The 13,346-nt window shown below is 37.8% G+C and overlaps 1 protein-coding gene across 1 annotated transcript; it reads right to left on the bottom strand.

Moving 5' to 3' along the window:
- Positions 1-622: 622 nt before the first annotated feature.
- Positions 623-11,762, bottom strand: cnpy1 (canopy FGF signaling regulator 1). Its single transcript, XM_083526170.1, has 6 exons — positions 11,502-11,762; positions 9,456-9,555; positions 8,383-8,498; positions 4,409-4,618; positions 3,471-3,567; positions 623-828 (listed from the first exon to the last, which is right to left on the bottom strand). Exons 2-6 carry the CDS (start codon positions 9,544-9,546, stop codon positions 788-790), a joined length of 555 nt encoding a protein of 184 aa, XP_083382296.1. The 5' UTR covers positions 9,547-9,555; positions 11,502-11,762; the 3' UTR covers positions 623-787.
- Positions 11,763-13,346: the final 1,584 nt, after the last annotated feature.

Raw genomic sequence — 13,346 nt, 5'->3', positions numbered from 1 at the left:
GAAACTGATGAGAGGCCACACCCACTTTACAGAAGCCCACCCCCTTTAGAAAGCCAGTTATTTTCTTACTGTAGCTTTTTATTTTAAATATTGAGATTTTCTTTCCTTTTTAAGAACAACAACAATGAATGAAACCTTAAGAAGACCTTTAAAGATAAGAGTTTGGATCAGATTTCAGAATATTGCTGATTTTTCACTTCTTAATATCCAGAACCTGTCAGTAGTTTAACATTCAGCTTCTCAGTACTGTACTCGGTTCCGTCGTACACAAAGGGTTCATGATGAGTTCTCATACAGGTTCTGATGGAGAAATACTCTGGTATCTGGTTCTAAACAGAAGTAGAACTTCTGCTGTGAAGATGTTTGATTTTCTGCCAAATAAACACGTTTTACAAAATCATCGTGGAAGTCTGTTTGAAAAAAAGAGAAAAACAAACTGAAAAATAAACCCGACCCGAACTGCACTGCGACACCGGTGCTGAAAAAAATCTTCACGTGACCGTGACGCCGATATTGACGGTGGGATGACGTCACTGCCCAGCGTACTGCAGCATGTTGTGTAACCGCACGTGATGAACTACGGTGGCAAGAATGGAATAAGAAAATAAAAAACGAGTCCGTGTTTATTTAAAACACTTTTATTATTCTTTATAAAATACTAATATTACAGCTGAACATCACAGCGCCGTGTAAACACACACTTCACCCTGGTTTGTTCTGGTCCGTCGTCGTGGTACTGTTCGGGTCGCGGCTCGGCTCGGAGAGTTCCAGGTGATTGGTGTTAAAATCAAAGATCAGCGCGCTGAAACGCCGTGTTTTTACAGTGAGCTGAAATAAAAACACAACACAAAGTGTTAGTGGGAACAGAAACATACACGCCGGCTTTAGACTAGAGAGATGAGCGATAACCCACGTGTGTGTGTGTGTGTGTGTGTGTGTGTGTATTTCATAATCGCAGTTCTGTAAAATATTGTAACAAATTTTACAATCGGAGCAGCAGCCAGAAATAATGATCAAATATTAAAAAATGTTATTTTTCTATTTTATTTCAGGTTTAAAGCATTAAGCGGTTTACACGTGAAATACTGACGTCACGTTACATTAAAGTCAAGAATTTCTCCTTCATCTGTGTTTATGTTAATAAATGAACTTGTGTTAAATTAACTTTTTTGTGAGGAACAATGTTTTATATCATGACATCACTTCCTGTGTTTGAAAAAAAACACTAATGAGAAAGTGAATACAACAAATATCCACCTTTCATTTAAAGAAAAAAAAAAATTATGACACACACACACACACACACACACACACACACACACACACACACACACACACACACACACACACACACACACGTTTCTATATACAAACAATTTTCTTTTTTTTTGTTTTTACTGCTGAATAGTATCACAAAAAACCTAAACCGACTTTTCCCCTGATATTTCACACAATTATTCTTCACACACAAAACACTACACGTTACAATTAAACCAACAACGTTCTACACACTTTTACACCGAAATACACGTCGCTGATATTTTATACGAGGGCACTGATTGGCTCTCGGCTTCTCGCAGTGACACACTGAAACTCGGACGTGTTCACGTTTAAATAAATGGATTAATTCCGTGTTTTGTGAAATATTTTGATGGTTGTGGAGCATCGGCAGAGTTCGGACGTCACTTTATTAAAAACACTGTAAATCTAAGAAGAACTAAAACGCACACGTTTCCGGGGCAGCTGAAAGTGTATCATGTCTTGAACTCGTATTTTATCGTAAAGATTTAGGGGTGTAAAAGTGGATATAATAGTGAAATGATCAGTGTACATCCCATAATAATACTATGTGTGTATGTTTGCATGTTGTTGATTGAATTGCTGGTTGTGGATTTCGATATTTATATATAAAATATTATATAACATGCCCAAAGACATTTTGAAGGTCTTGAGAGCTTCATGACCTGTGAATAATCTTCTGTTGCAGACGATTCAAAAATTCAATAATTCTTTCATTTAAATAGAAACAAAACTTTTTACTACAATTAATTTCGCCGGAAAATAAAAAGTCGCCTGAAATCCAGTGATGCTACACGGAGGGTCACGTGACGTTTTCGTGGTCACGTGTCTCCGTTACAACCTGCAGAGTTTGGGGGGGAAAAAATGAAGTGGACGGAAAAGAATGCAGTTTTATTTCTCAGCTGGACATTTCCACGAGACGGAATCACGAGAAACGTCGCCGTGGCGATCGGTGGGCTCTGATTACACTGTCAGATAAAAAAACGTGAAACGTTAAATAATTTTTATGCTTTTTTTTACGAAGAAACTGCTCAGATTTCGTTTTGTTTTAAAGCATAAAACATGCTCAAATAGAAACATTAGTAGTGGAATGAAGAATTTATCGATTTTATTGCACTTTGTTTGTTCATTTGACGAACAAACGTGATGAGAAATAAACGTCTGCGTACCGTATTCCCACAAGGAATATCGCGTTTCGTTTAGTCTCGTTATAAACTCATCAGAAACACGGACAGCTCGATTATTCACCGTTTACGAAGATTAAAGACAATAAATTCAGAACTGAGACTCGGGTAGAGATGAAATAAAGACTCGGGAGTATTAATGAGCACAATAACGACTCTTTATGCAGAACAACTGCAGCATGAGGAGAAACTCTGAGTTCTTACAGGACATGACGGCAACTTGACACGTTTCTGTGTATATACACGTGATCGCGCTCGGTCACTTGCTGAAATTGGAAACTCTCATTAACTCTAAACTAATATTTGATGGATGGAGACTGTAGAAGATGTATTTTTGTGAGAGAACTGAATAAAGATGAAAGATGTAAAGATCACATTCACAAAAAGAAACAAAACAAAAAAGATAAGAATTCACAGCACCGGAACGCACGTGGTGCTGAATGTAGAAAATTCCAATAAAAGTTTTTCACTTTTTTATATTGGATTTAAAAAATATATATTATTTAAATAACTGTGTTTAATAAAAAGTAAAAAAATAAAATTAATTTTGGCTTGTCTTTTTTTTTATTTTTTATTAAATGTTTTACATTTTTATTTCGTTTGTATTAAAATCAAAATGCTTGAATTTTTGGGGGAAAAAATGCTCAGGTTTTTGGGAAAATCTTTACAAAATAATTGTAATAAATAGATACATCAACACACACACACACACACACACACACACACACACACACACACACACACACACACCACACAGTGTTGTTCAACAAAAATTAAATATCGAATATATTCGAAATAAAATACTTAAACAATAAAATAATAATATATATTTAATGTTATAATATGAAAAAATATTATAAAATATAAAAGTTGTGATGTCACAATATATAAGTAAACACAGTGCAGCCTGACGGCATTATTAACAATATCAGATCTAGTTTGCAAGTTCAAGGTGGAGGCAGTGTGTGTGTGTGTGTGTGTGTATACCTGACACTTCACTACACAACTTGTGGGCCACATCCTCGTCTTCCCGTGCGAACAGAGCGATGATGTCGTCCTCCAGCTCCTCCACGATGCTTTCACACTGAAACACACGTCTGATTCACTACACAGCAAAACAACAAAAATCCCAACCAGCATACACGGAGGAAGCAGGCGGCCATCTTTAACGCTTGAACGTACGCACGGCTGCCATCTTGAAAAGCTCGTGAGGAGGAAGGACGCACGTCTTAGAAATGATTTCTGAATGAAACAGCAGGCTGCACGATTTTTACGATTTCTTTCTATAAAACTACACGTGCTTTCCGGAATCGCAATTTTTACACGCGTCAAGAAAAATCCGTGCGCAGGATTAAACAGAGCGCAGAGATGATTACAGATTATTACACCTCAGAGAGGAAAAATCCCTCACATTCGAGGCTTTTAAAGAAATATTTGCAAAAATTTCTTCTTTTTTACTTGAAATTTTAATCAAAATCCTCCCCGACGTCACCGCCGAAGCTGAGAGCATGTTCACGTAGGACACTTTTTACACTGAATAACAAAAAAACGAACAAATACAAGCTCTCGCACAGAGATAATTAAATAAAAAAATTACATGAAAGAGAAAAAAAAAGGAAAAAAATATTTTCATGCAAAAAAATCCAACAAACGTCCGTGAATGAAGCAAAAAAGAACATTTTATTAGAAAAATCAGTCTGTTTGGATTCACAAACTTATTTATGCATTTATTTATCTATTTATTCAGGAAAATCTTTTCCAAATGGCTGCAACTTTAAATGGAAGAAAATAAAATGGCTAAAAAGCAGGATTTTTTTTCTTTTACGATTTAAAAAGTACAAAAAAAATGCTGTAAAATTTCAGAAAAAAAAATCAAGAAAAAAAGTAAAATAAATAAATAAATAAAAAAGTTAATAAAGACTTACAGCAAACTTCAGGGCGTCTGAACCTTCGGGTCCGGAGAATTGAAAGTTTTTGAAGTCGGGGAAGTTCCCGCCATCGCTGCTCCTCGGTGCGAATCTCCTGTAGCTGCGTTGTTTGGTGTCCGGATCCTCGTACAGCGCGTAATCGCTCATGTTATTACAAACTCTGTCCAGCAGCTCGGACAGGTGAGTCTCCGAGCGAGCCAGAGGAACCTACACACCAAAAAACTTTTTTTTTTAAACTACAAATCTGAAGAAAAAAAAAAAAAAAAAAAGACAGTGATAATGGAAGGGCACGAGGGTCACGTTGATGACCTTTTCCTTCCGCTCTTATTGAACGGATCGGAGCGACGCGTCCACGGTGCGACCGAGCTGACTTTTAACCTGCGTCCCTAAAAAGTTAGGAGAACAAAACAAAACAACAAAAAAAATGAGGCAGTGGCGTCTAGACAGGTCAAGGTGCAGCGCTGCTCCCGCCCCCGGGGCCTCCCTCCGGAAGGGCGCAGGGGAAGGGGGCAGGAGAGGAGAATGGAGCGCTGCCCGGGGGGTAAGCGGCGGGGAGGGGCGGTTGTCAACAGCAGCCAAGTGCAGGGTAAACAGCGCTCTCTCTCCTCCACCCTCGGCTGATCAAAGTAGGAAGTTTCTCCCTGTCATCCCGCTGAAAAAGGGGAGCAGGGGTGAGGAGGCATGGAGAGTAAAGTAGGGGGGTATTAGTAGCAGAAGAAAAAAAAAGGGGGGGAACAGAAGGGGGGGGGTATTTCTAGAGGGGGGGGGGGGGGCAGGTTGCGGATGAGCTGCGTTTTTTTTTTTTTTTCTTCTTCCAGCATGCAGATATGACCCCGGCTGCCCCCTTTTCACACACAGTATGGACCCTTCCGGTCCCTTTACATTACAGAGGTGCTTTTTTTTGGCCTTCAACACACCCCGTCCTTCCATCCACATTTTACCCCCCTCTCCCTCATCTCCCTCCATCAACCTCCTCTTCTTCTCCTCCGAGGATCCGCGACACAAAGAAGCTTCCGTGGCTCACCGCCATCTGGTCACAAAATAAGACAAAAGGTCCCGGGGAAGAAGGACAGCGACCCGTGCGCTCAGCCCTCCCGATTTTAATTAAAAAAAAAAAAAAACAGTCGGATGGACGCGCACACACAGAGAGAGAGAGAAAGAGAAAGAGTGAGAGAGAGAGAAAGAGAAAGAGTGAGAGAGAGAGAAAGAGAGAGAGAGAGAGAGAGAGAGAAAGAGAGAGAGATAAGACAGGACACAATCGAGCTGGAGCATGAATTAAGGAACGTCTGGCTCCAGTCGCGCCACAGGAACAGGAAGATGATAAAAAAAAAAAAAAAAAGGCACAATTTATGCTTATTAAAGCGGTCAGAACGTCCGCGGTCGGAGCATCAGGCGACGCTGGCTGGAGCTCGTCATCGTGAACATGGTGGGGAATTAAATTCGCTGCCGTAACAGTCCGAGGGGTTTGAATAGGGCCTGTCAATAAAGAATTTCTGCAGGGATAAAGGAGGGTGTGTGTGTGTGTGTGTGTGTGTGTGTGTGTGTGTGTGTGTGTGTGTGTGTGTGTGTGTGTGTGTGTGAAAGGCTTCTCCAGGATGCCATCCTTCACCGGTTTCGTCTCAATGGAGGAGCAACCAACATCAAGTGTTTTGAGAAAATCGAACCAAAATGTAAACAATTTCAGCAATCAGCAGATCAGACCTGACTTTGATCAGACACTAAATTAACATATGTATAAAAATATAGATCAGACTTAGTCATGGATCAGACTTCATACACACTCGTTCGTCACAGAGCCACGATCTCACACACTTCTGCGAACGAGAATAAAACGATTTATATAAACGATTCGTTATATATTCGATTCGATAAACATCCGACTACTGAACCCGACATCACCTACGGTCCGACTTTTCTTTAGTTCCCCGTTCATGACTCACATTGTGGTCTGATTTCATGTATATGACAAATAATATTTTTTATTGTATTTATTTATTTAATTTTATCGTGTCTTCAGTCTCAGAGTGTTTATGTCATGAAGAAAAAAATAAACCTTGCGAGAAACGACCGGACGTCGTCTCTGTTAGCGTATGTAGCTAGTACAGTTAGCTAGCTTTGCTAAGCGAATCCGAAGACGATGCTGACAGGAACATGAACTCGCATCATACACTTGATTAATGAGTTCATTTTATTTGTATTTATTTCTATTTGCTTTTTATATGTTTAAAAAAAGATTACATTTATAAAATGAGTTTCCTGTTAGCTTGTGGAAAAGTGGAGGTTTGACATTCACATTTTTCTATATCGAATGTGTAAAGATTCAGATGCGGAAAATTAGCTGCGTATACGATGTCAAAATTGTAATTCTTACAGCTGTTTGTGTAAATATTTATTTACAGCTATAAATAAATCATTATATGATGAGGCCATGTTTTGCTTCAGAGTGGCACATGATGAAAAATTAAATATATATAAAATGATTCTTTTCTGGAGAGAGAGAGAGAGAGAGAGAGAGAGAGAGAGAGAGAGAGAGAGAGAGAGAGAGAGAGAGAGAGAGAGAGAGAGAGAGAGAGAGAGAGAGAGAGGAAAAGGCAGGCCTGAGTAAACACTTGTTATTCATCCATGGCTACGATCAAAAGGAGATTAACCCTGAATCAATAGGCGACTCTGCCTCCTAATGACGCTCCCCGGACAGCCAGGGTCACGGCTCCGAGTTCATTGGGTCTGACCTTTAAATACTGACACCATGGCTAAAGAGGAAACAGTTAAAACTGCCCCTTTTTTTTTTTTTTTTTTTAAAGTCAGCAAGAATTACGAACCTGCAGGGGGGAATGTTTTGGGAATGTGAGGATTGAGTGTAGAGGAGTGGAAAAGCTTTTTGGAAAAAATAAATAAATAAAAAATAAAAAATAAAAAAAAATATATAAACAAATAAAGCATTGTTATTTATAAGATGTGATTTCAAATATTATAAGTACAAATGACCTGCAAATTTAATGTATTGCTTTTATTTTATTTATTATTTAAATAAGATTATTATTGAACAACTTGCAAAAATTATTTATTCCTCTTACATTATTTAATTATTGATGGTTTGCCAAAACTGTGCATAATTATTATTTTCTCATTTAATTAAAATACATTATTATTTTTACTTTTACTTGCTACATACTATTAATAAATGACTATTATTAAAGTTGCGACAATAAATTATCATTATTTTATTTCAGATTATTTATTATTATTATTATTATTATTATTATTATTAATGAGCTGCAAAATTATCCCAGAATTTCAAACATTTTTTATATAACACCTTTTATATAAAAAAATCTATCATTTATTTATTTTAGCCGTGTGAGTTTTTCTTTCTCTTTTTTTTGTTTGTAAAAAGCTGTGTGAAAGACTCTTCTACAAAACACAATGTGTAACACTTCAATAATTGATAACTCAAATAATAAAAAATGTAAAATTAAAAATTATAATAAAATATAATAACTAAAAATTTTTATAATAATAAACAATAAACACTTAAAAAAAATTTTTTTGAAAAAGAGGCAAATTATAAACAAATAAACAAACGTATTTCTGAACAGAAAGCAAATTAGATCAAATCAAATTCCGTACAAATTTTAACTGTAGAATATTTGAAAGATTCAAAGCAACGACATTTATTCAGATTTGATAATCTAATACTAATACTCCCTATAATAATAATAATAATAATAATAATAATAATATTATTAATAATAATAATTCAGCGATATCGCCGTTAAGTTTATCGCAACTTTATCACGATGGTAAAATCGTATCGGTCGACGCAAAAGATGCCTCATTTTTGGTTTGTTGCCTTTTTTGTGTGTTTTTTTGTTTTGTTTTGTAATAGCATACAGTAAGATAGCATGCTAGGTGTGTGTGTGTGTGTGTGTGTGTGTGTGTGTGTGTACTGTATATAACATTTCAGCATTTACCTTTTTATCAGTCAGACTTCCGTCAGGATTCAGCCTGAAGCCTCCCACGTGGATGGTCTTCTTGGGGTCAGTCTGGCTGATTGAGTGTTTCAGCTCATCAGCAATCGCCATGCAGGCTGGAGGACACACGCCGTCAGTGCAGGCTAATTCCTTTACTCCCTACACGTTAGCTATCTTACAATCTTATCTTCATGTAGAATTTGTGCTAATTTCTTCATTGAGCAGCTACCGCGAGTTTAAAGCCTAGCAGGGAATGAGCTCACTGGAAAGAAAACTGAGACACAACAATCCTCTCACATCTATTATTATTTTTTAATTGTCAAAACTTTTGCATCAGTGTGTGTGTGTTTCCCCCCCCCCCCCCCCCAATAAAAACAATAATTACACAAACTAGAACACATACTCCAGAAGTCCAGCCATACTTTTTTGGTCAGAAGGAGTCAGTTACAAGGTCAAAAGGTCATCCAAACACACCATTAGTACGCTGACCACATTAACACTGAAGCCAAAAACACACACGTTCAGCTTGTTGAGCTCCTCGTTAGGAAACGTATTCACATGAAGATGAAGCAGGAGAAGATCAGGAATGTCATGAACATGGTGAAGATGGTGTTGGTGGTTGTGTCATGATTTCAGGCCGGAGTTTAGTCGTGCTCAGTCATGCTCAATCGCCCCCATGGGAACGGCCAGGCCTGGATGCCTCTTAAAAAACTAATAGGATCCTTAGTGCTGAAGAGTTTCCTCTGACCATCATCATCATCTCACTGTTCCTCCACATCACAATCAGCCATGAAGTTAACCATGGAGTCACCTCGTCATTCTTCTACAACAATGTGTCCTGACCGAACTGTTTTAGTTCTGACACCACAACAACAATTTATATTTTTGAATGAGCTGTTGCTATGGAAACAATGGCGTATCAGAGCGAGCGCCTTCTAAAAAATTCTAGAGAACAAATCAACACCTTCTGACCAATCACAGTCCTGAAATGAGTTTGCAACGCAAATGATTCTATTCTAATATCGTACATCCTCGCTACGGAATCGACACAAACGGAACAGATCTGAACTCACCTGAGCAGTAAAGCACTTTGTCTCTTTTCCCCTCCGCCGTTTGGGACATGATGGCCATCAGGACAAACGTAAAGCTGATCCACTGCACCATAATGAACTCCTGCAGAGGAACAGGACAGGAACATGACATGAGCAAACAGATACAGAGAGAGAAATGGTAACGAGGTGGTATCAAAACATTCAAGACCAGTTTTGTACCATGCCAACAGATGGCAGCACAGGGCTGCTTGCACAGTCACAGGGAGCACCGAACTAAATAAGACAGTTTACCAAAACATATCATCCTGTGTACGTCAGGAGCTGTGCAACTGGTGCTGTTCTGACCACGTGCTTTACCACGTTTGCTTTTCTGGCCACGTGCCCCCCCTGTCAACCAGCTCTCATAACACGTGAGTTTCTTCCCAGAAACAACATGATCTTATTTCTGCACCCAACCTACTCACCAGACTTCGCTCTCTTCCTGAAGATGAAGATCCAGCTCGAAGGTCACCGTTTTGACAACGTTGCAGAGATCCAACTCGAATCACAGGAGGTGCATGACACGCTTCATAAAGACGACTTCCAGGACACGTTTAAGAAAAACGACACGGGTGGGATATGAATCCACAATCTTTAGCTAATAATTGCTTACTATTGCTCCAATATGCTTCCCAAAATTCTTGCTTGTGTTCGTCCATGAGGATCTAATTTACATTTAGAGGCACGCTGGGGTAAATGTTTGCTTATGGTCCTCATCCAGCGATTAAAAATGCACCAAATGACACATGATACACCAGCAGGCTGCGTTACACACTCCTGGGCTGCAGTAGATCATGGTGACTCGCATCTCGAGCTCTAATCGGTATTTAGACACTGATTAACTCCATTTATTTGTTCAGCTGCACAGGATATCAGAACTAATGGCACCCCCTCACCATGTCCGCAGGTCAGTTTGCTGTTCAATACAGGTGAATATGTTTCATGTCATGTAGTAACACTGTTAAACAGCATGGTTCAGAATTAATAGGGTGTGTTCATGAGCTGACAGGTGTGTTACAGGGCACGTAAACACAGACAAGAACAACAGGTTTTTCATATTTTCATATTATATATATGTTCTTGTTTTAAATGTACCTTCAATTAATAATTATACATATATATATATATATATATATATATATATATATATATATATATATATATATATAAATAATTCATATAATTATTCAAATTATATTCATATTAAATGACATTAATGATGTCATATTAAATTAATTATCAACAATTTTACTCCCACTGGTGATCAGGAACCGAATCCTTCACGATGCGTAATTCAAGTTGGTATTAAAAAGTTGAGACTAGTTTTGAAACACGCCAACAGATGGCAACACAGGCTGCACTCACAGTCACAGGAAGCACTGACCTTCATAAGTCAGTGTGCCTAAAAAAATTGGCCTTTGTACATCTGGTGCAATTCTGACCACATGTGCCCTCTGTCACCCTGCGGAGATCCAGAAGATGCTTGACACACTTCGAAAAGAAGACTTCCAGGACACTTTCCAGAAGAGTCAGGAACACTGAGAGCGCTGTATTGCTGTGTAAGCGGACTATTTTGAAGGTGATAAGTATGTATATAAATAAAGTCAATTCTTTCTAAACAGGTCGAGTCTCGAAACTTTGTGATGCAACCATGTACTTCCAGGTCATTAAAAACAAATCCTCGAGTGTTCAGACCCACAAACAATCATGAGCTTTTGGTGATGTTTTTTTGGTGTTGCATTACCTGTCTGGATGCATTTGTTAAAAAGAAGAAGAATGCATGTGTAGGAACATTACAATTCTGATTGAGATGGAGGATGAACTCTGTATGAAGATGCAGTCCAGTGAGACGCTTCACCAGGTGAGGACTGGGCGCGTGCACTTCTACAGAACTTATAACAGCCCAGGTGTAAAAGGTGTAAAAGGTGTAAAATCCAGTGTAAACGTTTACAGACATTTCCCTGGTGCCTATGCGATCTTGCTGCAGTGTGTGTGTGTGTGTGTGTGTATTGGATTGTATTCTCTTACCTGTGTGTAACAGGTGAGCGAGGAAAACTTCTTCCGGGTATAAAAGTAAGATTTAAACACGACGATAGTTTTATGGAAAGAAACTCAGCTGGTGAACCGAAACCACGTGTGTGTGTGTGTGTGTGTGTGTGTGTTCCGGAATCCTAGACCTTTGTACGAAAAAAAGGCAGACTCATATCTCGGTATTGTACGTGCCAGACTGTAGCGCTGCCACGACCGACAAGCGTGCTGCATGCGGCGCTGATTGACAGCTCGATTCACCAATCGCGTGGCTCCTTCGAAATGACCGACCAATAAAAAGCGAAAGCGGCACAGGTATTAGGGACCCGGATGATAATGACACTACTGATAGACTGGTTTATTGCAGAAATAAATCTTGCATACCAATTAAACAGTAATAATAAGAATGATGATTGTTTTGTTTACAATACAGTGAATACATTAATAATAATCTTTTCTTAACAGCATGGCTACATTAATAATATGCAAATAATTTTCTTAGAAAAAGATTAAATTTTTTTTTTTATATAATACCCTTTAAATAATATTAGTATCTTTGTTTATTATATGTGGCCAAAATATAAAAGATAAATGGATGCATTTGCTTGCATTTTCTGAAACACAGAGGGTTAAGGGCCTTGCTCAATGACCCAAGAATGGCAGCACCGCAATACGGGTCTTTAATGAATGTCACATGACCATCTAAAGTCACATGACAATCCATATTTTTATGTATTTAAAAAAATAAAATAAATAACATAATACCTCCTTTACTGATCACAGTTTTATAATCAGGTTACTGTATTTTATCCTGAATATTGAGCTATAAAAATCTTTTTCCTGATGGTAAACATTGTACAGAAGGGCTCAATATCCATCAGGTCACCTTAAAATATGCTAAAGGTTGTGACCGGAAAAGTGTCAATCGTGATCCTGTGTGATATTCACATAAACAGAACATTATGAGTAAAGTGTAAGAAAGAAAAATATATTTTTCCATCACTGACTTTCAAATCAAACAACTGTTCTTAAACTAGTTACTGTAATATATACTGAACATTTAGCTATATAAAGTTTTTATTTCCTGATGGAAACCAGTGTGTGGACGTCTTCAATGGCAATCAGAAGTCACATTAAAATAGGTTTTGCCCTGGAAAAGTGTATAAAAAGTGATCCGGTGTGACCAATATGATACTGACATAAACAGAACATAATGAATAAAACGTAAAAGTCGGCCAAATATTTGTTCACACAGAGACACGGTTATTAAACTCCAAATCCATCCTGATAGCAGCACGTCCTCATGAGGACCCCCAGCCGGCACAGCGACTGACACACACGATCCAGTTTTGCCAAACTTTACCAGAGTGTGAAGAGTTTTGGCTGAGGCTGTGAATATGTTGCCACCTGCCCCCTGCAATTAAACCATATGGATGAGAGGCTGGTCTTCCTGAGCCAATCATTTTTGGCACCATATATTTTTGGCATCGTGCAAAAAAAAACAAGATATGATATTAACGCAATAACCATGTATTCTATTGATTCATTTTTGTATATATTTATTTAAAAGAATAAATCCTGAAATGAAATGTGAAATATTAAAAGGGAATCTCGATTTTTTATTTTTTTTTTACTATGAAATTAAAATAGATTGAATTATGTATTAAATGCAAAAGAAAAAAAGTCTCTTGGTGCATATATTTATAGTATTTTTATATGATTTATCATTTGATTTGTCTTGTTAGCCCATCAAATCAGTCTATCCTCACTACAAAATTAATATGTAATAATTATCAGTATCTGTGTATCTAAAGCAAAGTGATTACAGCTACATGCAATCTATTT

This window comes from Silurus aristotelis (genome assembly GCF_946808225.1).
Source record: "Silurus aristotelis genome assembly, chromosome: 22".
In the NCBI taxonomy this organism is placed as follows: Eukaryota; Metazoa; Chordata; class Actinopteri; order Siluriformes; family Siluridae; genus Silurus; species Silurus aristotelis.
Note: the sequence above shows the minus strand (reverse complement) of the source record. Positions and strands in the feature narration are given on the sequence as shown.

Excerpts from the sequence above, each read along its gene's own strand:
- cnpy1 (XM_083526170.1), bottom strand. The coding sequence starts at position 9,546 with ATGGTGCAGTGGATCAGCTTTACGTTTGTCCTGATGGCCATCATGTCC. Across the intron at positions 8,499-9,455 it reads CAAAGTGCTTTACTGCTCAG|CCTGCATGGCGATTGCTGAT; the intron begins GTGAGTTCAGAT and ends TGTGTCCTCCAG. Across the intron at positions 4,619-8,382 it reads GAAGTCTGACTGATAAAAAG|GTTCCTCTGGCTCGCTCGGA; the intron begins GTAAATGCTGAA and ends TTTGGTGTGTAG.